Source organism: Anguilla rostrata, chromosome 9 (genome assembly GCF_018555375.3).
Source record: "Anguilla rostrata isolate EN2019 chromosome 9, ASM1855537v3, whole genome shotgun sequence".
In the NCBI taxonomy this organism is placed as follows: Eukaryota; Metazoa; Chordata; class Actinopteri; order Anguilliformes; family Anguillidae; genus Anguilla; species Anguilla rostrata.
In genome coordinates this window covers 12,724,285-12,751,121 of record NC_057941.1, presented here as the reverse complement: position 1 = coordinate 12,751,121, position 26,837 = coordinate 12,724,285, and the positions used below count along the sequence as shown (strand labels likewise).

Sequence of the window (26,837 nt, the reverse complement as noted above, 5' to 3'; positions counted from 1 at the left end):
AGCACGGACCGAGGAGCTTTTTAGTAAAACTGAAAAAGAAAGGTCGCACACTCTTCTTCGATCCAGTATTTAATAGCCAACGTTTCGGCAGAAAGCTGCCTTGGTCAGGGCTTTTAAGATAATTGTCGTGTTAAAGCCCTGACCAAGGCAGCTTGCTGTGGAAACGTTGGCTATTAAATACTGCACCAGAGAAAAGAGTGCGTGACCTTTCTTTTTCAGTTTTACCAAATAATGAATTTATGATTCATAAATAATTTCCCATGTGTTTTACTTCTGCTGTGCATGTGGCAGGTTTGAGCACTCCAATATTCCTCACTACTTCTCTGTTTGTACTTTTATAGTGCACAGCAGATAATCATCAGACTAGAATGTCAAACTAAGTGAAATTTCATACAGTTTATAGTTGATGTAGTTTGACTCCATGTAGTTTGACTCAATATCCGTTTAAATCCATGTCTTCTTTATATCAAATAAGTCAATCAAGTACACCGTGTTTCAGGCCATTATAATTGCTCTTTTGTATCAAACCTGTTTTTAGGCCAGGGAGCTTGGGCTGGGCATTATGCAGTTTGAATTCTCAATGTGGAAGTAGTAAATTTTCCCCCAGTGTCACGCATTTAAACAACATAGTGCCCAGCCCCTCTACATCTATTCCTGTATACAACGGCTTACCAACAAAAAGCATTATTGCGATCAAAGCATGCACTTCAAAATGTATATTTGCTTTATTCTGTTCATATTAGATGTAGGAATATCCTCTATTTGAATGTGTCTCTTGTTTTACATATGTTAAATTAATAAATGGAGTCAAGATCCAACACGTAGTTGTACATGCATAGCCTTTGTGAGGAAAAAAAGATCAAGTGCGCAGTTATCTGATGAGTAGGCTAATTGATTCATCCATTACTCGTACTCATCCCTAACTTTTCCTCACAATGAATGAGAATGCACTCTTCCTACAAACTTCAAAAAGATATGTGTTTTATTAGCATTGAAAGCATGAGGTTCCCTGTCCCACTGTTTTCTTTTGAGAAATCTATTGATGCATTTAGGCTACCGGCTAACATTTATTATACATTTATTATAGCTCAAAGTAAGATTGAGTAGTAACAGAGTAAGTCACATGAACTTTCGGAAGAACAAACATCTTGAGCATCAAATAATTTACAGCATAAACATTCTTGCTGCGCTGAGAAGCGGGGGAGGGTCCCCACAATTAAACATTGTTTAGAGAAACGTCTGAAATTAATTATGAGATCTTGTAGCGCCTCCTGTGGGGTGGCCTCCTGTGAACTCGCATGCTAATCCCCTTTGTAGACCGGGTTCAATTCCCCACCACTGTGCTTTCTGTACTGTGTTCCCCTCACTATTGGTAACCCTCTCTGCTTGTCCCTGTCTGAATTAAAGTGAAGTGTATCTACTTTGGAGGTTTGACTGCTTTCAAGAGTTTAAGACGATGATTCATAAATAAGTTTGAATGGAAATAGCATGGCTTAATGCTGCAGTTCAAATAAGCCGCAAAGTTTCAAATCTGTGGACTACAGCCTTCAGTCGTCATGAAAATAATTTCACAGCAGAAACGCGTAACTGCAAAGTTGAATTGCTATTCCGTATAGGCTAAGAGTTACTTTGCCAAGAGATATTTGGATATTTGATGCATGTTGATGGAGGGAGCTTCGCTGTTTGCCAGACCCCTCCCTCTTGGCATGGAGCAGCTTGTGCTACTGAGCTTTGTTGATTTTGCCAACAACAAAAAAAGTACAGTGGAGTAAATGGAGTTCAGAGAAGTTCATCCTGCACTGCATACTTCACAATAAACATTCAGATGTCTTGATTGGGGAGGGGGGGCTGGTTCATGAGGAAAAAAAGAAATTGGGGCGGAATCTCAAGTGAAAGGGTGGGCTCTCAAGCTAAGGACCACACCCGGTTACCTGCTACTTTCATGAGAGACACTGCCATAGACCACTGCTAAGCTATTACGTACACACTCGCACACACTCATACACTCCTGGGAGGGGAATTCCAAGAAAATGTTTCTGTATTGTATGCGTCACACTCTGGCAGAATGCTTAAATCTTTCTGTGTGGAATCAAATGTCTCAATGAACTGTAAATGCACTGTAAAAAGGAGTAGTGGACATAAACTGATGGGATTTTTACATTTGAAACAGAATAACCTCCAAAAAAGAGGGTTAAAGCTGAGAAAGTGTGTAGGCTGGTAACTCAACTAAAAAAAAAAACAATGCATGTAATGAATGTAAAAAAAAGAAAAAACACTGACCTCCTTTGAGGAAATCTTGACCGTGAACTAGCCTATACTTCTCGTTTCACTGTCTACTGTGTTGTGGATTGATCAAGATTCAGGCTATGCCATTTATTTTAGTTCTGTAATTTAGTCATTTGAAAATGAATTGGGCTACCTTCTTAGGACACGTACAGACCCTTGCTGTGGTAAAACCATGAATAAAATCGTAGATAGTCCAAAACCATTGTGCGCATAGCATACCAGTGCCTTCAAAATTCAAGTTTTCTTGACAGAAATCCAGTCTTGGGCGCTGAATCCCATCAGGTTTTAGATATTACTATTCTGTACCCCTACCTGTGCGCTGTGTTGACTGCGTCCATTTTATTGCCTGTAAATGCCTGTGTCAATAGAGATATGCACTCACATCAAATTAAATGAGGCTGAAATATTCAAGAAAATGGGTTTACATTTGCAAATGGTGTGCATTTTTCATTCTCATCATTCCATGATTACTGAACATTACCGATCATTAAAGAGTAAGCAACATACAGTGCCATAATGTTTGGGGCAAAGATTTTTTTTTTCTGAATTGGCTCTGTACTCCACAATTTTATATTTGCATGACAGGGGAAAAAAGTTTGTAAATTTTTCGTTTGTAAATACAAATTTTTTTTACATAGGCCTGAGTATTCATGGGAAGTACTGATTAACTGAAATCAGTTAATCCCTGCATGCTAACTGTGGTAGCTCTATCAATGGCTGCAGATGGAAGACACTAGCTTAACTGTTATTATTAAGAATAGCAAATTGAAGGAAATGCACTTTACATGATGCATCTTGAATAGAAGCAGAAAAATGAGATATTTGTTGTTTTATGGGGCAGCTACATTCAAACTATCAAATAGCCATTTATCCTTCCACTGTGTGCTCAATGGATAGTTACTTATTTGTCAGTTAAATCACAGTTTCGAATGTAGCTGCCGTTCTAAACTCAGATCCCATCCTTCTGTTAGCCTATCATTTTTAGTTTTCATAAAGATGCAAGATGCATTGTGTAAATAACTAAGCTGATTGAAATATTTTTCCTGCCTGGTCTTTGTATTTACAGCAATTCTAGCAATTAATTTGATTAGCCTAATTGTTTCTGCTGTCTGATGTTCGGATATATTGCACAGGAATGCAAAGAACTGCACTTTGTGTTGCATAGATTGGTATAGAAACCGGTTATGCGAATAGGACTCATGGGTTTTGAATTTGCACCACTAAGCCCTGGATGAACATTGTTTCTGTACCTCTTGCATAGTAATGGGCGTTCCACTGCAACACAATCTAGCACAAATGCTAACATGCTAATCTTTGAGATGGCTTTTTGTCAATTGAGGGAACCTGTGCAGAGAGACCTACAGCTTTAATGCAGGATGAGGGTCTGTGAGCGTGCACCGTCCTGCCCGTTGTCTGTGACCCAAGCTGACTCTCTACACAATGAAATGGGGGATTGTGCGCTGCCTCCATTCATTGCGGGGGAAGCTCATTCCTGACACACGGGGCTCATCCTCCTGCACCCTTAGCTTCCCGCCTCATAATCTTGGGGGAAATCCCCTCCTTTACCTGGTGTACAATGACATTTGGAAAGAGCCTCTGAAGAAAGGCGGGAGTTTGTGATTGCCATGCCATCCTGATGGCAAAGATCCAAAGGTTTGATTGCAATTCTGGGTGAAAAGAAGTCTCTGTGGTCCTCTAATCTCTTGCGTAACACCTAAACGTTAAGGCTAGCCTCCAGTTTTGGAATTTCTCTACGTCTGTAAATATGTAGGCCTGTCATAGGGTAACATGACAGTTCCCTCATTGTTCACATAGCAGGGGCAAGAAAAGTATGTATTGGCTTTGGAGCAAGTCTAATCAAAGTGATCCCATGCCTTTTGTGCTGTTTATTTTCATGGTGAATGGATTGAATTTGCTTTCAAGAAAGTGGAGCTGATTTGGATGACCTGAAATGTTTTTTAGCTCTGTGATTTTAGGAGCTGGTTGTCATTATATTCTGTAAATGACAGGTTTATTTGGATGTTTTGAGAGTCCAGCAATTTGCAACTTTGAAAGCAGTGTGGAAACATATTTTGCCAGGTGTTTAATAGTGATCTGACATTTCAAAATAAGGCTCTAAATACTAGCCTATCTGTGAATGAGAATGTGGTAATGACCGTGAGGACACCTGGAGTGACCATATTTTTAAATGAAATGTAGAAACTGTCATAATGGGAGTGTAGAAATATTACATTGTTGTAATAAAATGTCAGATTGTCCGACTGGTGGACTCACCCCTATTAATTAGCTAACGATAGCTGCTTGCCCATACTCTCCAGTATTAGGTTGTTACTTTGCAAAATATCAGACCCACTTCAAGTTCTCTGGTCATGTTGGCCAGCCAGCTAACGTTGCCAAACATAGGCTAACTGAATACAGTTAGCAAGGCAGCTACCTAACCTGAATGCTGACCAGCCACCAAGGCGACCCTACCTCTCTAGCACTAACCCTGCTGAAAACACACCACTCACTGTAGCCAGTCCTTACACATTTCCTTTTTGTCTCCTCCTTCTATTGTCCATATGCATTTCAGATACAGCCCACATAGAAAAAAGGGCCACGGACAGAAACATCTTGAACACATTTTAGAATAACAAATACAGGTGGACAATCAACGACTGGGCAGAAGTGCACGCAAACACAGATTAGCCTACCAGTGCATCATAGTAATGACTGAGCAGGGTTGTTTCATAAGGTGAAAATCCTGCATCGTATGCCTTTCAGTATTGTTAGTTCACTTATAAAATACGCTGCCTCATTCCTAAAGTTGGTTGTCTGAACTGTGCATATCTTTTGTTGCACCCCACACAGTGAAAGACCAAAAGCTACTCTCTTGTCTTGCGGTGGCTGGAGAATTGAGTGTTTCACAAAGAACGGCTCTAAGCTGACAGAACTTGATTTGCGATGACTCAGAAGTCCCGCCAGTCTATGTTGAACGTGCTGATGCAGCATACTGTCGGTGGTTATGTCTATTTAAAAGGAACTTGAGGCAGTGTTATCTTGGCATGTCTGGCAGGAGACCCGCTTTGGCCTCTGTCTCCGGGAGTCACATGACTTTGACCTTTGCAAATTCTTCCCACGAGTGGATATTTCCCACACTGGAAAACAGCCATTGTTGGATGCCTTATACTCTGGTAAGGAAGTCAGTGACCTGTCATGTGTCACTTATGTACATAAACAGGAAAGAGAGTTTAGCAAATCTTTTCCCCCTAGCATGTGTATTTTTAGAAAGGCAGGAAGCTTAAAATCGCAGCAATGTAGGTCTGAAACAGGACTAGTGATCTTACTGGGAAATGCCTGGTGGAAAATGAAATAAAACATGAAGATTAATGTCTTGAACAATTTTAAAGACTACTCCCTGATAGATTTCAAATGAGCCAAATTATTTTATGTTTTTAATATAAACAGCTTTATATTTGCACTTTTTCCACAATAGTTAATTTTCTGGACTGACAAGAGGCAGCAGTCACTGTATTAGTGGATGCCAAATTCCCTTGTTGACTCACTGCAGTATAGTAGCATGAACTATTACTTAAAATCAGAATTACGCCTGCAGCTCTGAATTGTATAGTCACACACATTTAGCCTAAAATATTAATTTATTAGCTTCATTTTATGTGATCTTTAGTTTAAAGGTTAAATTTAGCTGTTCATCATTTTTGCAAAGGACCTCTGTAGTATTTTTGCTTTAGAGATTGCTAAAATTTAAAGGAAATTAGGGTGCTTTGGTGTAATAATACTTTCCAGTGTGCCTTTTGCTTTGATTAGGCTAGCTGGAGAATGGATGCAGCCATGTGAACATCAGTCAACCAAACCTACACATATCTGTCAAAATGCTATTTGCGGACATGTGAGTAATGGGAGGAGTGAAACGTTTCTTCACTTTCACACCCATGGTGTGAAAAAAAAAAAAATCATTTCTTTTTTTTGTACTTGAATTGGCCCTTTGAACCCATCGACATCCCCTCAAGCCCTCATTGACTTTCATTAAATCCGCATTGAACCCAGTTCTGTTGCTGCCCCATCTTGGGCATGTGGTGATGTCGGTAGCTTGCGGTCAAATTGTGTGCGATGTAAATCACCACTGATAACCGTGAGTACCAGCCTGCTGCCAGTGCGGATTGCTCTTAGCTTTTCCAAGGTGTTACGTGAGCACTTAGTCATGCCCGTACAAGCCCTTTCAACACCAGGTTTAAGAATCTTTGGTTTGTGCCAAGCTCGTACTTTGAAGAACCTTCTAGGCTATTACTTAGAAACTTTCTTTTGCATGCATGTTAATGAGCAAGTATGCTAAACCTTGTCACTCACTGATACTTTTCAGATTTCAGAGGTCAGGGATCTCAGCTACTAAAACTGTTTATTACAAAAATAAGCCAAGTGTTTGGTTGAAAGATCACTGCCCCCCCCCCCCCCCTTTGTGTTTTGTGTGTGCCTTTTCAGCTGGCGTGCAGTGTAACGGGGTAGGCTAGGTAGTGCAGATCGGCAGCCATAACTGAGAGCCAGCTGCTCATGTATGTCAGGTTCAAGTTTAAAGGAAGGGGCTTGCTTGAGGGCAGTTCTGTACTATTCCTGCAGTTCTTGGGGGTATTTTTTTCCTCCCCCCCCTCCCCTTATTGGAGGCCGTATCGGAGGAATGTGTCAGCTGGAGGCCCTGTTTGGCACCGTCGAAGGGGACAGGGGTAACAGGGTTTACAGACTGGGGGACTCGTATGTGCATTTGGATCCTTCCTGCAGCCCATTGCTGATATCCTGTTGAACAAGCTCCAGTAAAAATGCACTTTGATCACCACAGTTATGTTTCCTCTGTGAGCCCCTAACATTGAGTTAACCATTTTCACATTTCCTACACTTGTCTAAAAACCTGTTTTGAATTGTCTTATTAGGCTATATTGCCACTGGGAAATTTGGGTCTTTAAATACCCAGAATTCCCTTTGTCAATGTATACAATGAATCCAAAACAATCAGTAAAGAATGGAACTCACTAACGTATTATTTGTAGAGCCCGACCGATGCCAGATTTTTGGGTCCGGTGCCAATCCCGATTTTGGAGAGTCCTAGCCCACCGATTACTGATGTTTTGACCGATATTTTGTCAAAAATTGCAACATTTTCGAGTCAATTTGAATAACGTATATTTTATTAAAGTTTCTATATTTAAGAACATTTAACTTATAAGCAAACAAATAAAAATAAACACACAAAGAACTTTTTAGATAAAAAAGTAAAAGATGATATTAAATTAAATATATATTAACACCATCTTTAAGTGTGTGAAATCAAAATAACTCCACACCTTGCTTTTACTCCTTTCTTTTCCAGCCATCTATAAAAAATTAATTTTAAAAAAATCCAGTTTTTATGAATATTATTACTATTGTTGTTGTTGTTATTAATTTGTTATTATTATTTCTTGGTATCTATTCTCAGTACATTAATTAGCCTATATTTTCTTATTTTATTCCTACTACATGATCTGAGTAAGACTATCTAGCGAGCTTCCCTGTCCATAAGAATTCGGTGGTGAAAATAGCTACAATGCGCTCTGACGTGTGACTAGATGACACACTCGCTCGCAATAACGCATTAGCTATTGACACAGCCTCATTTCTTATTATATATTCTCAGTAAGTTAAATGAATTATATTTTCTTATTTTATTTCTACTACATGATCTCAAAGAGTAAGACATTATCTAGCGGAGCTATAGAGTGAATCAAGTGTAACGTTAGATGAAATTAAATTGACTGGATGAAATACGTGAAAAAAAACTACAATGCGCTTTCGTGCAGGTTACCCGCGCTACCTGTTGGTTGATTCACTTCTCAAACAGCAATCCTTCTCTTGTTATCACGACAAAGCTAGATAACATGGTTTAAAATGATCCATGTTAGAAGTGTTTTATCGGCGTTTTTACTGTCTGGTTAGCTTGCTACGATGACGCGTGACTAGATGACACTCACTTGCAATAACGCGTTGGCTATTGACACAGCATCATATAGTAGCTAATATCATTATTTCAGATAAAAAAACAAATGTGTGATGCATTCAATCACCATTTTATTTTGGCTGGTTATTTGAGAATACAGCGATGTCCTCTGGAAATGTAGATCCTACGCTGCTTATGTGCTCACTGACACTTCATAAAGGCTTGCTAGCCAGCTACCAAATATGTTAGCTAGCTTGCTCGCTTGATAATGAGGATTGATAAACATAGTGGTCGTATAAACGCATTTAATGAAAAACTTTCACTAAATATAGGCTACATACCTTTATTGCAGCAATCGAATCTGTGCAGACAAGTCTTGCAGTGGAGAATATTGGATGAAGCACGAGTGACAAACGTCTTATTAGAGAAATAGCGCGTCAGCTGCTGCAGTTCACACTTGTATTAGAGCTCCCTCTACTGGATAATTCTAGTAAATAGCAATTGCAACGTTCGAACAGACAAGTACAGATAAATAATCATTGTTTTTTTGTTTATTATATTTATTAAAAAATCGGGAAACATCGGCGGCATAACTGCCGATTCCGATGTCGTCAAAAAAGTCAAATAATGGCCGATATATCGGCCACACCGATATATCGGTCGGGCTCTAATTATTTGCTCCTGATATTATTATCATTATTATTATTATTATTATTATTATTAAGGTGTGGTCAACTGTTCAGCTTTACTTAGGTCTTCCTCAGTGGACTTTTTGTTAGAGCAAATTAGTAAGTATGTTTTAGATACAGGCCAAAACTCATGACTCAGTACCTCATGTCAGAGTATTCTAAAGTGACAGTGCTTTCTAGGCCTTGTTTTAAATTAGTATTTCTTTTCTTTTTTTGCCAATATAGGCTATTATCTACATTGTAGATTCATCTAAAGATTTTGCACCATTATTACAAGTAAAATGCAATGGACTGAGGACTGTGAGTGTTTTATGACCAAAAGTATTGTTTTGTTTGATCCAGTATTTCCTGTATTCTCTAGTTATGTGCTTATTAAAACATAAATGAATTGTCAATCAATCCAGTGAAAACACATCAATTGTCAAGCTTTTTTGATTAAAGTACAAAAAAGAAAGCAGATGATTCAGGAACCCTTTTTTGTATCAATGTTTCCCCTTGAATGGCTTGAGCAGCCCAAGATTCAAACACCACTGGTCCAAGTCTTAGGCTGAAATTGCTTGTGCTACTATTTGGTGTCAAATTGAATGGATCCACAAGTAAAACTGCCGCAGCTGGTAGCTTTTCAGGAAAAAGGTGCTGAAACACTTGCCATTTACTTTGCCATTTTCTGCCTCCTCATGGTCAGTGACCATATGGCTGTCACAGTGATGCTGACCTGCATGATGTACCCATCTTCAGCCGTTCCAGTATTGCAGAACAGACGGGCATGCAGAAAATGCACCAGCCGCATAAGTTAACTCACCCTCTGTGATTGTCCTCATACAGAAAAAAAGGTTGTGTTGCTGTTTTCAGTAAAGGCCCAAAGGTTTTTCGGAGAAGTCACAGGGGAATGATGTCATGCTGTCTTCAGGGGAGACTGGAAGGTGCAGATTTCAATCCCACAGGCTTCTATGAGAAGTTCCCATTAATTGGTAATTTGAGTATTTTCCAGAAAGAAGTTGCAAAATTCTTTTTCCAAAATAAAGGTAGAGAGTCAAAATAAAGCAAAGAGGTAGCTGCAAGAATGCATTCATAATTTGTTTCCTTTTTTCCAGGGGTGGGGGTGGTTGAGTTTTGTTTCAATGAGGTATTAAAAAGAAAGAAGAAAAAAAGATGTTTCAAATGGATTTCACTTGTATTTCCCCCGCAAAACATAAATGCTCCAAATGGTTTACAGCACGTGAACAGCTTCTCCCTTTGCCTTTTATTTCCCTCTTTAGCCTACTTGTCAAACCTCTTTGATGGTCGTATGCCCATGACAATTGTGTTATTACAGGAATTGTATGTCCTCTGGATAGGAAGATAACCCTGCACCCTTTACTCAGTACTGTGTTTCTGGTACAGCTCAGAATTGGGTTCCCAAAACCACACACAAGTTACCCTGGATCTCCTCACAACACAAGGGAGTGGCTGTCAGACGTACTCAAGGGGGGGGGGGGGTAATTTTGAGTTCCAACTCCAATTTTTTTGATTTGATTGTTCATTTCAAGCAAATGTACAGCTACAAGGCACTTACCAGTAGTGATGGTTTCATCAGCATTAGAATGTTCAGTTAAGAACATATGTGTGATTGTACAACTTAAACAGTGAATAAATGCACTTTCAGACTTCCGAGCTTTCAGAGCTCAGCCCAAAGCAAACCCTGAGGAAGAAAAAAATAGCAATCCCTGGCATAAGGCCTGGGTCTGTCATGCTGGGGGATGAATGGGTGTGGCTGCATTGGATTCTTATCGAATTCCCAGACGTAAGATTAGGAACGGGGCCTGCCGATGGCTTGTTTTAGTTATCTGCAGCTCAGACAGCGATTAGCGAGGTACCCCTGGTGTGCGGTCCATAAGGGGGCTCCATGGGGCTGGACACGCAAAGCTGACTTTATTTTCCTGAAGATGGGTTGTCGTAGTCTGGGCCTTCACTGCTTGCAGCTCGCAAAGGAGAAACTGAGGCAGGGAGATGGTGAGAAAGAAAGCAGAGGTGCAATAGCATATCTGTCTCATCAATTTGAAAGGATATTAAATCTATATTCCTCTATCACAAAAAGATCCTTTTCCTACCTTCCCTTCCACATACCAGTTCTGGTAACTGAGGATTAGGCCTACCTCTTTCTAGGTTGTTATGGCCTAACCATTGTACTTCTCATTAAGCGATCCAAGGATGTTGGCGATTTCCAAATCTAGGCCTTTTCTTCATTTGCACTCATTGTAAGTCCCTCTGTATAAGAGCATCAGCTAAATGCCTAAAATTTACGAATGCTGTTCTGTGTGTGTGTGTGTGTGTGTGTGTGTGTGTGTGTGTGTGTGTGTGTGTGTGTGTGTGTGTGTGTGTGTGTGTGTGTGTGTGTGTGTGTGTACATGTGCACAGTAAGCTCCATAACATTTGGGACAAAGCCAGATTATTTTTCTTGATTTGGCTCTGTACTCCATAATTTTAGATTTGTAATTAAACAATTCACATGTGGTTAAAGTGCGGATTCTTTGATTTTATTAAAGGGTATTTTGATACTGGCTCTATACTCCATAATTTTAGATTTGTAATTTTAAAAAAAGATCACGCGTGGTTAAAGTGCAGATTCTCTGATTTTATTTTAAAGGACATTTTAATACATGAATACATGTTTCACCATGTAGAAACAGCAGCTTTTATACATAGCCCCCCATTTCAGGACACTATATTATTTGGTTGCTTCTTGGATATTTCTGATTAGTTTGAGTTCAATTGGCCTATGTCTCTGATTGTTTTTTCTTATTTCTGAGCCTCATACTGGCTTCCTTGACTTTCGTTGGCACAGCTCTGGTCTTTATGCTGACAAACACCAATAACAGATTGAAAATGCAATCAAAAGCTGAGTATCAAGACTAGATACCGAATGCTCTCTTATATCTGCACCAAAGAAGCAATTGAACACACTTGACTTTCAGAAACACCTGTGAAGCCACTTGTCACAAATGCTATGGTGCCTTAAACTGGGGGCTATGTATAAAAGATGTGGTTATTTCGGCACAGTGAAGCCAAAATGTATTAAAATGTAGCCTAGTTGTATTTAAAGTTGTGGAGTACAGAGCCAAATCAAGAAGAGAAAAAAATAAACCCTTTGTCCCAAAGCATTATGGAGCTCACTGCATGTGTGTTACAGGCAGATACACTGCAATCATATCCGAGTTATCAGCCATTCCAGCATTTTCAATGTCTACTGCATTTTCGGTAAACTGGACTGCATTATTGGAAAGACGAAAGCTGAAAACCAGGTAGCTTTGGCCTCTAAAAGAGGACCAGCCCACACTGCCTGCAGGTCTGAATGACCGTGGCGTCTGCTGTTTTCAGTTGTCAGCTGCTTTGAGCAGAAATTAATTGGTTGTTGATTGAAAGAAATGAAAAAACTTGCAAGCACTGAGACCCTCCAAGACTTGAGTTTGACACCCCTGCTCTAGATGAAGTGGTACGGCCTTGTGGGCGGGGGTGTGTCTGGGACATTTGTTCTCAAGGAACCAGATGGTCTCCAGCATGAATGGGGTCAGGAAGGGCAGGTTTTATTACGCTGGTACAGTATCCCTTGCAAAGGAGGGCAACTACAGCCCCTCAGAGAGTTCTGTTCAGGAGATTGGTTATCCATTTCTCGCTGGGAAACGTTCCAGTCTGAGGACCTGAGGACTTTTCCTATGGACTTATTTTTTGGCCTGTGTCCTGTCTTGGCATCGGTGAAGTTTTGGGCTCCACCAGGGCGGTCTTTTTGTTGACCTGGGCTTCAGTGCCTCATTTTCAATGAGCAGTCAGGATACGTTTGATATGCTGCTTGGCAGAAATGGTAAGTCCGTCCTATACAAGACCAGTTTTCAGTGAGTATACATAGGCCTAAATAAACTAAACTCCTTAGCTTTGTTTTCTAAAAGAATGTTTTTTTTCAGTTACTCAGCACTTCACATGCAGACTCAGGCCTTTTTACATTCTTGTTTTGTATTCATATAACATTCATATGAGAACTTTACAACCTTTTTACCCCCTGTCATGCATGTTGAATGATACATATTTGCCTGAGGGAAAACATTTTCAGGGTAATCTTTCAATATTAGTTGTAAACTATCAGCAGTGTAATTATATATATTTTATATGTGTGTGTGTGTGTGTGTGTGTGTGAATTTGTCAAATGAGTTAAAGTAATGAACAGCTACTTGTAATAATATTATGTTTTAGGATATACTGAAAATATGGTATTGCCTAGAAGTACTTAGATGAAAGATACAATAAGTTATGTGTAATGTAGTCTAATTCACAAATGTGAATGTATGAAGTAGCCTATATTATGTATGTTAGTTCAATTAATAATTTTACAAGCATTGAATGTTCATGGCTAGTATTACACTTTTTATTTTCTGAAAATCCACAGTCAAGTAGAACTGCACTGCAAAATCAAACTTAAATTGTGTCTTATACAAATTTGGATTAAATATGGTAAATTGTGAAAGACAAGATCAAGAAGTTGAGTGATTAAGTTGTGCTTGCACTGCTTGACAATTTGAACGGATGGTACACTTCCATGCTTCAGTACACGATAGGGCAAATCCAACTGAGGTAATCTTCTCTACCTTGTTAAAGACTGGTTTACTGCTCTGCTGCATAGTAGCTGGCTTGGTATGTGGAATTTGGTGCCATTTTGTCCTCTCCCCATGACATCAGAATACTGGCCGCCTTTGTATCCAGCGGTGCTGGTACTTTGTGACACAGAGCCCTAGCTAATGTTTAAGTCATCAGCTGTACCAAGAACCGGTGGCCTTTGACCTGCGCTGCTGCCTTGCTCTCCGTTGTGACCGCACAGGCTCAGTCTAGCAGGCGTTTTGATTGAATAATAATGTGCAGTATAACTGTGGGGGTGTGGTTTTGAACTCGCAGATGTCAGTGGTCCATATTGTGGCAGGGCCGGAATCCCATTGGACGGCCGGTGTGAGACAGTGGCACCCATACAGCCAACGTGAACAAAGCACATTATTCATTATTATATGTGGGGTGGAAAGAGCAATGGGTGGCCAGGGCTTTGCTCCTGGGGGGAGGGGGGTGTTGAGTTAAATTTGCTCCCCCATATAGAGTTGCCTAATGCTGCCCAGTTAGTGACATGGTGTTCTGTTCTCTGCGTAAAGCCTAAACTTACACTTTACGAGTTTAGCATGAGAGTATTAGATTTTTCCATGTGGCATGATGCACAGAAGGGAAACCCGGGAGTCTCTTTTTAACATGGATGAAGTTCTGGAATCGGCAAAATGGAAAGCAAGATATAAAAATGGTCTGTAGAAAGAGAGGAGCACTGAACCACGGCTCAAAACTCAGGAGGAAAAAAAACACATTGCAGCTGCCCAGAAACCCTTTGAAATTGTAAGGCGAGGCACAGTCAGGCTACGCTCATCTTTTCCATTAACCACAGGCAGACATTGAGGGCTGTCCTGTCCTGTCTGGAATGACAGGCTGTAGCGCAAGGGGCTTCTGGGGGCCTCTGTGCTGCAGAGGGGTTCTAAAGGAAGCAGAGCCACAATTAGAACGCCTGTCCCTCGAAGTAAGGAGGGAACACTCAGTCTGTTGCTGTCCTTGGCGTGTAAACGGTAATGGGAATGAGCAAAACATTCAGTCGTAAAATATGCAGAACTCAACAGGAAGCACTGTCTTATAAACATCTCCCTCAGCGTCAACAGTCCCCCCTGGTGTTAGGGCTTTCCTGTATGGCATTAACATACGTCCCCCCTTACCCGTCCCAGCCCTGCATTGGCCGACCATCTGTTTGTCAGCTGGGGAGTTCAAACGGCACCCCCACCCTGTGGCCACACCCTCAATAACATGGCTGCATTTACATACAGACACAACAACACTAAAATAAACAGGCCTCACCTTACATGCAGTCCCTCGGGGGGGTGTCAGAGGGGGAACTTCTAAAACTCACTTACTCACTTCCTCAAACTGGAAATTCTCGGGCCGGGTTTTACTAAGTGGAAAAGCACGACGAAACATGTACAGAGCTATTGGAAATATCGACTGAAGCCCATCTTCCCCGGAAGAAATCTTAAATCAGGAATTCCCTGGCATTTATATACTTGTGTTACACGTTTACCTCACTTATTGTTCAATTTTGAAATCCATTTCTCATCAAAAGGAAATACATGGCTCTTCTGCTGCGAGTAATATGATTTGCCAACATTCATCTGGTCGATGGATCTACACTGAATCCCAGTGTACCCTTATAATGTGCGTGCAGCAGTGAGCATATCTGCATGTCAGATCTTAATTTCCTTTTGCATCTAATTAGGATTGGAGAGTTTCTTTCCCTTTATTTTGTGCAATCTGTTAGCTTGGGTAGTGATTTGAATGACTAGGACATGTGTCAGGTAGCTTTCTGATACTGGGGTGACAGTGCCTGGCGGGGGGCTAAGCCACCGAGCCAGCCTGCTGGTGGTAGGAGGGCCAGTACAGGGAGCCAGCCTGCTGGTGGTACATGGGGCGACAATGCCAGGCTGGAGGCTAAGCCACTGGGCCAGCCTGCTGGTGGTACAGGGGGCCAGAACAGGAGGCTACGGCCAGGGTTGAACCCACTGAGCCAGCTTGATGGTGGTACAGGGGCGACAGTGCCTGGCTGAAGTCTAAGCCACTCAGCCAGCCTGCTGGTGGTACAGGGGGACAGTACAGGGGTCCAAGGCTGGGGTCGAACCCACTGAGCCAGCCTGCAGTAGGGGGTTGGGGTTCACTGAGGTTGTTGGATGGTGAGATAACCGACAGCAGCTGTTGCATGAGAGGGAAAGCCAGCTGGTGGCCCTGCACTTGCTCTAAGGCAAGTCTGCTTGAAGGCCAAAGACCAGACAAATGACCTTCCTGCGTGGCCTAGCATGCTAGAGTAGCAAGTAGCCTAAAGATTGCTAAATCTCAATAAAAGGGAGCAGGATGGGAGTCATTGTAGTAGCTGATGTAGATGATGATATAATTGTTATTGTATTCCATACTTTACTAATAAATCCAAATACAAACATTTGAGGTGGGCATAGTGAAAAGCTTGAGGAGGAACTGGATAATGTACAGTTTTCGCAGGCTGTGTACAAGCGTGCTCATATACAACCCCTGCCATTGGCTCAGGAGAGTGAAGACAACTTGCATTTTTCCTTCAAAACAAGCAGAGTCAGGCACCACAGCCACAAGCCACAAGCCACGAATGCACAGAGCGGAGGCAGAGCAGACCCAATCATACATGTGTGCAGAGAGCAAGCCACAGGCACCTGGACCACCAACAGGAGTCACTCAAGCAATTAATACTGCTGTCCCCACCAACTAAATCCCTCCCATATGTGCCTTGGGCAATGCACCGCCCCTGTAGGGCATTGTGTAGTTTTCTAATGCACTCTAGGATACACAAGATTTAAGTTCAAGGTTTCAAAGTGTAACAGGGGGCTTACACTTGAATCCTGTGGATCTCTCTGTGGTTTGATGATGTGTGTTCCGCTTGGAGCCTGTGATGGAAGACGTCAGACTTATTACCTTCATATGTACCTGGACTTACAGTCCATGCAGCCCAGCTCAGGCCAGATATGTGTATCCAGGCATTGTTCATAATTAACATCTTTACAGACTGAGCCCAGTTTCTTTTTGCTTGCCAATTCTGCAGTCAGGGCTCCTCAGTGTTTTTTTTATTTGTCACCACATCAGTTCAGATTGAAAGCACAGCTGCAGGATAATTATATTTTCACCTGCACTTCAGACTACTTCAGGAGTTTTGTGTGTACATTTTAACACATACCAAAATAAAAAGTCCCCCTCTCTAGATATAGGCATTAGCTAAATCTTGAAATCACCCCTCTTCAAAACATGGGCAGAATTAAATATATAAAATGTATAGGCCTATATAATGTCTAAAATAAAATTGGAGTGTACATGCATATTACTGTATATAGGCTATCATGGTTTTGAGGTGTGCAACTGAACATAGGCCTAATCTTTTCATGACCGATTTTGTTTGGTTACTACTCGCCAAAATGCATCTGTTGGAAAATGGTGGAAAGGTAAATGATGGTATAATTGTGGTAGACAGTGGCTGTCACCAAGTCACAAATAAATGGTCCGACTATACTGTGGGAAAATGCTAACTGTTTTTAACGTGGTTACATCTTGTTAGAATCCCGGTTTCTTTTAAAGCTTTTTGTAACTAAATTACATGTAATTGTCAAATGATTAACTTTAAAGAATGTCCTCAGTAGACTGCAGATCTCCTCCAAAGCCCCCATGAATCTGCACTGAAATTGTATTTGCAATCCAGCCAATACTTTTCCAGGTGTGTCTGTGAGCCGGACAGGCAAACGGATACATTTCATTAAATAACTTCCTTGGTGAGGGTAGTAATTATCTTTATGCGTGTGTCTTCCAAGGACCTTTTATCAATTCTAAGTGACAGAGGAATTATGGTTTTATATGATATTATGTTGCAGTTATTTTGCAGATGCTCTTATCCAAAATTACTTTCATTAGGATAACATGAGCATAATGGTCTACATGAAATCTTTCTAATTCCAAAATGTATGTTGGAACCTGGATACGTATTAAGATAGTATTATTCTTGAGATTAGCTTATCCGTTATTACTGTTTCGATAAGGATAATGTATCCTAATGAATTTAGATGAGGCTATTTATGGATCATTTAGACTGGGTTATGAGAGGTTTCGTTGTTGGAATCACCTTAGAATACTGATATTTTCAATTCAGTTTGGGCTGTTAATGCTTGGACTGTAATCCTCTATGGTCCACATAGTAACTAGCCTACATCTCACTGTCTGGGTCATGGATTGATCTGTTGAGGTGGGTTGCATTGATTGTGCCAGCGGCAAGCTGGAGGTGGCTTATGTGCCCCCATTGTTAATTTCCTTCTGGCTGAATCCACCTTGACTGCTTGACATCACATTTAATAAAGAGTCATACTTGTCTCAGATAAGTACTTTAAACAGAAGCATCAAACAATGTGTTCTGAGAAGGAGTTTTTAAATAAACAAATGATTGGTTTGTGGGAAGTGAAATTCTATTCAGAGTTTAGACCACCATTTTTAAGTGAAGGACAATAGCCTAGAGAAACCTCAATTTTCTCTAAATGTCACGGTCCTCTTGATGTCTCCACAAAAAACAGAAGTCCCTGTTCCACAAAGTACTGTGCACCACCAGTTTGAGGAAATGGAAGTTGGCTGAATGTGGTAGATACACCACCCTTACCTCCTTTCCATGATCTATAACCTTTTCCCCAGATCATGGATATGCATTCCTGGTCCACACTTGTGGAACAAGATAAATAATAATAATAGTAGGCTAATAATAATAATAATAATAATAATAATAATAATAATAATAATACTCTCCCCCCCCCCCTTTGGAGTATGTAACTACATAAATGGCCAATTCAAAAGCCTATATATTTTAAAAAAATGTCCATTTTTTAGTCACTTCAATATTTACTTTTGTGTCTTTACAGTATCTTCACTTTAATGAATAGTTATGTTTTGATCAGAACTGCAGGTGCCCTATACATTTAAGTTGAAATTGATAATATATGCAAAATATTTCCACACAGTAGGACATCAGATAACCCTCTTCAGTACATGCAAATATGCTCTTTAGAATAAGGAAAGAGGTGCTCCCTCAGCTTATGTTAGCTAAGCTTTCCTTCTTGCCTCTCTCTTCGACCGAAGGCCGAAGTGACCCGTGTTACACAATATAGTAAAAATGGTCATTTTCCTATAGTGAGGTCTTACACTGAGAATTCCCCTTCCTTCCTACTCAGTCGGGTTAATGACATTTTAATAGTTGTAACATGGTTTCCATATTGAGAGGCCTCCCTGGAGGGCATGATGAAAGGGCAAAAAGATATTCGTGGGTGTGGGCTGAGAGGGAAATCCCCCACCGCACCAGACCCCCCCCACCAGAAATTGTGGTCATAACATCGCCGCGTTTAAACACGCGGCGCTCTCGAAGGATGAAAGTAGAGGACAGTGAAGTTCTCACCTCCACGGGACGGAAGCCCATGCCTGCTCCGACAGCAAACACACACTCTCAGTTTATGAGTTCAGCCAACATGCCAGCTCGCTCAGTTTTACTTGATGTTTTCACAGTGTTAGGATTGGTAAGAGGCTCGAAAAAGTTCCGCCCTGGCAGACTCACTTTTTCTGCAGATAAAGATGTAGCGGTTTTGCTGGCATTGAAGTCGCAGTTTGGCCATTTTGCATTCCGTACTGTTCGCATATGAGGGGGTTTCTTCTGTGCTCCAACTGAAGGTGAAAGTTTACATTTAATGTAAGCCTCTGTTACTGACTGCACGCTATGAAAAAGGCTGATGAAAATTCCACTGCCATGATAAGTTTATTATTTTGTACACTTTGTAAACAGCTTGCATTGTTGTCCGTTGCTTGTGTAAGGGTTGAAAAGTGGTTCTGATTACTTTTTTTTGTCATGCTTTGTCTGGTGCTTTTATTCAGCCCACCCTCTGAATGATGTGTCCTAGGTTGCCAGCGTAGATTTGCCCCCCCCCCCCCCAGTTTCTTGGCTGCTCGTTACCTGCTGTCAATGAGCGTTCCGGCTCTTGGTTTAGCGTTTGACTTTGAGCATGCGGTGCCCACGCTGCTTCCTGTGGGTGTGCCGTCTTTGTGTCCACTAATTTGTATTTCTGTGCTCCTGACTTCTTTCATCCTTCAATTCAAACAGCCCTCTCGGTGCGTTTCTGTGTTTCCACCTTAAGTCACTCATTTAAGCAACAGGGCAGCAACACGCGTAAATCACGCTGTAGTCGCGTTTCTGGTCTGCTGTATTTACTGAGCTTTGGAGAGGCCCTCTGATTTGCTCTGCATTGGGCTGCGCATAGTTACGGGGCTCAGGTGAGATTTGGGAAGATATAGGCTAGTCTACCCCTTGTCTGGACATCTTGGTTTCAAAGCATTGTGGGATTAAGAGGAAGATGAGGAGGGGAAGATGCTGCAAGGAGAAATGGAAACTAGCAAATTGGCCACCAGGGATAAAAAAAAGGTCTGTTATGGTGAAAACGCCCTGCCTCCGGCTAGACTGTCTGGCTCAGCTTCCGCACCACGCTGCTTCTGGTCTTACAGCTTTTGGCATGTGCTGGCCGAGTGTAATGTTGCATGTTAGCATTATCCTGTTTGAATACCAACCAAAAAAATTGGGAACATGTAAGATTGCATTGTGTATTTGGGCTGGGCTATTGAGGCCATAGCCCTATTTAATTTTGAGATATGTTGTGAGCCAAATTTGATATGAAATAGCATTCTCACTTTGTTTATTCATTTTGGAGGGACAGCACAGTATATATAAAAGTGGGAGTGTTGGTTATTATTACTGTCTGTAATGGATTGTGAACTTGTCGCGGTTGCGGTTGCAGTAGCAGTCCTGCCACGTGTAGGGTACAGCTGTTCTCATTGATCAGAACAGGCCAGCCGGCTAGCCTTAGTGCTGTTTTTCATTCTGTTGAATGTGTCCATAATAATTGCTTTCTGTCTGTACCTAATGACAATGTGCCAAGAGCTGCTTTGATTGGAAAACTGGGGGGTGAGAAGTTTATTAAGCTTGTGTTCTTGTGTGAAAAGGTGCACTGACATAGATTCTGTTCCAAGCCTTATTCACCTTTATTGCTTGTTAATTGAGTTAATTAATTACACGAGACACAGAAATCATTTGAAATATCTGGCAACTGCCTGAGTTATAGCTGTTAGTCCAAACACCATTAGCCTATATTTAATCTACTTTGCTGTGATAGACAAAGCACTTAGTAGTGAGCACTTACTAGAGTGTGCACTTACTAGATTGACAGAACGTCCTAGAATTCTTACTGTTTAACAGACTACCGCAGATTCTTAAAGCATTTTAGCATTCTACCCCGTTGTAACTGATCTAACCTTGTAGGGAGGTGAAGCAGAACAGTTTCGGGAACGATGCTTCCGGTATACCCCCCCTTATATACTAATAAAGCAGCTAAAGCTAAATATAAGAAAACTACTTAGTGTTTAAATCTGGGTTCGAAGTAGGCCTATGTGTTTCAAGGTTAATATATATTGCTATATGCTGAATATGAAGGAATACAAGATGTTTTAAAAAGTAATGAAAAGCAGCGTATCGATCGTTTGCTGATTATGTGGAGCCTTGTAATTTTGTGGTTGCAGAACAATGCTTCATGTGCTTGTATGAAGTTGTCGCTGTTGCCATCTATGATGAAATGTGCTAGCATAGCATATAGCAGTATACTGGAAATGCTGTTCAATGGGACTTCCACTTCACCTCGCTATATGTGCTAGGATGTAGACCCACAGATGGACTATTGTCAGCTTTGTGAAAAGCTATGTAGGAAGACAGAGAAGAAAGTTTTGACCATTCAGTTCCTTTGATTTATTTTTCATCTTTTTTTGGCTGGACCACAACAGCGGGGCCAGCCCTATAAACGCGAATGTATGTGACTGAGTGAGTGATGAAGTTACACCATTGGTCGGCTGGATCACTTGTGTTAGGTCCAGCTATATACTAGGTTTTGACCTGGTCTTGTTTTTTTTTTTTTTTTACATTTTCCCACAGGGTGAGGGTGACATAAAACATTATGCCTATTTACTGACTCAACTTACAGGCTTCAGTATAATGGGGTACGATAACAGCTGTGATATCACAAAAAAATGTGAGAATGTGCTTTGGTTGTTTAACAAAACTGTCTGATTAATGACCTTTAACAGGGCCTTTTCAAAATGAGTCTCATTTCACACTCAGTAGGAACAACCTAGTAGCCGACAAAGTGCAATGAGGGTGATACTGCCCTTAATTAAAGCATTATTTCCTGCTTGTCACCTTTGCGACCTTCAATGTCTGACATGATTCAGCAGAATACTTTAACCCACAGAAATTGAGCCTGGTAAGAATTTCAGTGGCTTCAGGAGTGGGAGTGGAGGTGTCGACATTTCAGCCTGTGTTCTTTCTTGTGTGCATTTTCTGCACTCATTGCAGGTAACCTTGTCACTTTCCTGTTCAATTCATAACGTACGTTTCCTGTCTGAAATTGGTTTAGTTTGTGATCTGGGTGCCGTTCACTTTACATCAACTGCCCTGAGCAGCTTCAGCCCTTACCTGGACTCAATATGTCAGCTCTGTACTTTATTCCATCTGAAATGTAATTGCCCCTGGTACAGGTCTCTTCCTGTGGGCTGTGACATAGATATCTGGTCATGTTTTTCTCTTCTAACAATGTAAAAGTACAAATATTTAACCCATTTGCAAATCTGGCCAATCCTCACCTGTTTATGTAGTGTTAAAACTATTAAAGGTTTTATAATGTCAGACGTGAGCAGCACCGAGACTTGGAAAATGGCTTAAATGAAGCAGGACACTTGTTACCATTTACAATATGAGCTTAGATTAGTTTATATTCATATTTTAATGTAATGATCTTGGCGAAAATTCAAAAATAAAGTTGTTCTCCTTTAGTTTGAAATGAAATACTGAGAGATTTCACATATAAAACAGGTAAAGCTATACATGTCCTGGATCATAAACTCCTTGACCAAAGTCTGCAAAATCTGAGGTTCGATTCCACTGCCGTTATGCCCTTGAGCAAAGTACTTAACCTGTATAATATGCCATCATTCACTCTTGTGCGTTTTTCTGTATCCTGCAGTTTGTAATCTTCTGTTGCATGGGGGTGGGATGCCATTTTACAAATGTTACCATTTATGACACTGGAGTAATTTGTGTCATCGGCACATCAGCCACAGTAATTGATGAGTATTTATGCCTAGTAGTAGATAGATACAAATACCCCACATTTTGTACAATAAGAATACAATAGAACGATATCCCTCCATCAAATGTTGGTGATTTTCTAGCTTCACGGTAAACCTATGAATACTATAAGCTATGCAGGCTTACACTACAGTATGTAAAATGCCCAGATCAGAGAATAGCACAAGGCACTATGTCCAGTGTTAATTCAACTCTTAACAGATAACATTTGGTCCGACATTCCAGAGTTTCTAGAGCTGAATTAACACCCTCAGTGTTTCAGATTTATTTGTAGTGGTTGACTGTAGTGGTAGTGTATATTTGTTTGGGTGGGGTTGCACCCAAAATGCACTTCTGAGAATTGTTTGTGCTATTTATTAAACTGTATTGTATCTGTTAACAGGTTATTCAATTCTGCTGCCCAGACAGATTTCACATATTGTGTTGGGGCCCTTTTTTATTTATTTATTTTTTACTTTGGCCAGATGAAAATGAAAATTTTTACGGCACTTTTCGCATCAAGTTGTACCAGCAACACAGAGAATAAACAGAATGAAAAAGCAACCTGTAGACTAAAATGATTTTTGCTGTAATGGTCTCAGTTACAGATAAAGCATGATGTTATCTGAATGATTTGGAAGATAGCATGATCACACACAAATTCTAAACATAGGTTAAGGGCTTTAAAGTCATAGGTCAAAGTCAAAATGCCCTCAAACACTATTGTTTTCATTAATTTCAGTTAAAGTACTAACTGTTAGCTAACATTACTACTGTTACTGTGACAGTAATGCTATGGTGAGAATTTGGTTTAGCCATGCTGATGAGCAAAATTATTGAAATCTTTACATGGAAATGGTAAGATTGTAAATTTATTTCATATTTAATCACATATATTGGTAGTAGAATAACATGGCATACGCAAGAATTACTCTTGTTTATTTTGCTGTTAAGTGAGCAGCATTTTTCACCACTGTATTTACATACCTTCGGGCTATTGTTGACTTTATCTTGTTGCTATGACAGAATGCTAATTTCGGTGGTGAAAGAATACTTTTATGAACTCCCAGATAGATGCTATTGCCCGAAGTGCCAGGCTTGTTGCAGATGAGACTGGGCAGGGGGTGTTTGTCGAATGGACGAACTGCACGACTATGGTGGTGCTCAGAAACTGCATATTTGGTGCGGTTAGCTATTGTGTATTGTCTACTAATAAAGCTAGAATACAGAGTTTGTTTCCATTCATAGCGTGGTTGCAGGAGCACTGAATGTCTGAGGTTAGCCCATTCGGTCTTGCGTGAAGGGGTTAAAGATTGGAGGTCCTCCTCCTCATTCAGTACTTCCTGAATTTCCCTTCCCAGGGCCCCTGTGCGGCTCCGTTGTAGCATCTCTCCACATCCCTCACGCCTTGCCTGCCAGATTATTGTCCTCTGAGTCTGTCAGAACAGCACCGTCAATCACTTGTACTGTTAGTTTTATTTCCTGGTGGAGTAATAACCTGCAATGCTATTTCCTGGCAGAGTAAGGATGGTTGTGCTGTTATTGAATCGCTGCACCAATGGGGGACTTCCTTCTGGCACTTTCCCTGTGCTCAGTTCCCAAAATGTGCCATTTAATTACAGTTCTCAAGATGTGCCAATTAATAACTGAGTAATGTTCCTAACCTATGTAGTTTACCCGGTCATTGCTTCTGGGGGAACCAATCAGGATCTGATTGATTAGATTTTTGATACAGTGAATAGGCTAATTGGTATAACATAATAATTTCAGCGATGCGGATCAGTTTTGTGTGGATGGAAATGTGTGGATTAGCATGGCTTTTGCAGATAAATTGGTTCCCTTCTCTGAAATTGTTTGTGAGACTGGAATAGAGTAGCCTACTTTCCAGAACTTTCTTTGTGTCAAACTTTCAAAATATTCAATAACTGTGGCCATAGTGGTCAGCGAAGCGTGCACGAGTGGGCGTTGATGCGCCCGAACAGTAGCGTTTTCTCTGCAGATTCTGTCACAGTGTCTCACATCTCCAGCTTTGTTGTCTTTTACAGGTGTTCAAATAAACCCCAATCAGTGTTCAATTCAAGGCAGCACCTTGACATTCCCTTTCTGTGATGCATGATGGATATGAGTATGGGAATGGCAATTACATATATTTAAAAGGCTGTTCTGCAAGCCAGGGCATGAATACCCATTTTTTGTGAGGAAGGTAAACTTTACTACGATATAAAAAAAATGCTAGCATTGAAATTCCTGAAAGGAACAGTCACCTCTTGACTCCAATCTCCTGCTCGTCTCTTAAGATTGTTTGAGAGTGAATGAAAACCAGTTACGCGGGGAGTAGCATAAAATTTGGTTGAAATGACCAGATAGTGTTCCAAAAACCCTTGACTGGAGCTTTTCAAAAGAGCCCATAGTGATGTAAAAGAAAAGGCCGACCATTTATGGCACATGCTGTGTGTTTTTTTTTTTCAGAACTTGAAGCTAAAGAAGCGTGCAACTGGCTACGAGCTGCTGGCTTTCCACAATACGCGCAACTTTACGAAGGTAATGACACAATTGCAGGATTGGTCACACTTTCAATAGTAGACAGCTTACAGCTGAAGAGATACAATTATGAATGCTGAAGAAACAACACAAGGATATATTGAACAGTGATCATTTTAAAGGTATGAGCAGGTGTCAATGATAGTGTTTAATTGTTTCAGAGGTGGACCAAGTGTTATGCGTTTCTCATTATACACAGTTGTTATGCACTTAATTCTATATATTCACCTGCACTTGAAGTCTGTGTTGCTTCACATTACAGAACTGAATAGTTTGTATCAAACATGCTCATTTTACCTGATCGTATTGTGTAAATCCAGATGACTAATGTTCCATTATGTTAATGCAGTTATTTAGCAGAGACTTTTGGTCTGATTGTCATTGTTTCATCCAGCTTACAGAGTCACTTGTTCCCAGTGGGGGGGGCAGTATAAATGGGCACATGTAGCTAATGACAAAGGGCTTTAAAATGGGAGTAATTTGAGAATGGGTCTGTGATTTGCAAATGATTTGCATTGCCAGGAGGAAGATAATTGAACTTGCCACCCTATTTTCAGGAGGCTAATGTTCTTTTTATAAGGTGCAAAATATGTAGCCTAATTGCCTAAGAGCCTCATTTTAATTAGCCTATGTGCTTCAATCTCACATGCACCCAATTTGTAACAGTAAAGGCAATGGATCGGTAAATTGTGTGCCATTTTCCAGGTACATGTGACCCGGCTTTAGGCCTTGAAATGAGACAGTGTGCCGGAGTGAGAAATTATGTCACACCCCTACTCGCCTGACTTTGTTGGCTACCTGTTAAAGTGTGCATGGAGTCCTTGGTGCTACATCACAGTCAAAAGCAGTCACTATACCTCTATTAAGTCATCATATGTACACATGTATGTATGGTTCTAAAAATAAGTATTTTGTTTCTGAAGAAAGCTGATTAACTGTGAAATTAAATTACTTAGATAATTCTAATCCAAAATCATGCATTTTCCCCTCCCTCATAACACTTGTTTTTTTTATGCATGTTTTTGTTTCACAGATGCTCTGTTTCCTATTGATATACCCTCTGTGAAAAAAGACCACGACTTTCTGGACAGGGACTCACTGAAATCACTTTGCAGGTAAGATTTGGTCAGCAGCCTTGAAGTGCATTAAGATCTCCAACACAAGCCTGACTGGAATTCCCGGTGAAATTCGTAGGCTCAAAATAGGGCTTAGGAGATGACTTTGTGTCAGAACAACTGCGGTTGGTCTGGCTTTACTGCCATCGTCAGCTTGATGTGTCATCTCCCTATATTTAGCTACAAGAGAACACATCGAGTTAAAAAATGAATGTGACAAAAAAATTTAATTGGATCAATTTAGTTAAATATTTACTAAAGTTTCACTTTGTAAGTGCCAGAAATGACACATTCTACAGGAATAGTAGTATTCCATAGAATTAGAATTGCATAGAATTGCCAAATCCTGAACTATTTCCCATTCATTCCATGAGATTGCATATTTTCATAAACCATGAGCACTTATTTCAAACATTTTCATGGAATTCTGTCCAATTACAACG

At 40.6% G+C, this 26,837-nt stretch overlaps 1 protein-coding gene across 4 annotated transcripts in view; it reads left to right on the top strand.

The window, feature by feature from the left end:
- stard8 (StAR related lipid transfer domain containing 8) overlaps nucleotides 1–26,837 on the top strand; it is a 63,220-nt gene that overhangs the window by 21,134 nt on the left and 15,249 nt on the right. For 3 of the 4 annotated variants that reach the window (XM_064350434.1, XM_064350436.1, XM_064350435.1), the window contains 2 exons: nucleotides 25,208–25,279; nucleotides 26,313–26,394. In XM_064350434.1, coding sequence (XP_064206504.1) covers nucleotides 25,208–25,279; nucleotides 26,313–26,394 — 154 coding nt within the window. Of the gene's footprint in view, nucleotides 1–12,485; nucleotides 12,779–25,207; nucleotides 25,280–26,312; nucleotides 26,395–26,837 lie in introns of those variants that run through there. The other variant, XM_064350437.1, reaches the window with a different exon arrangement.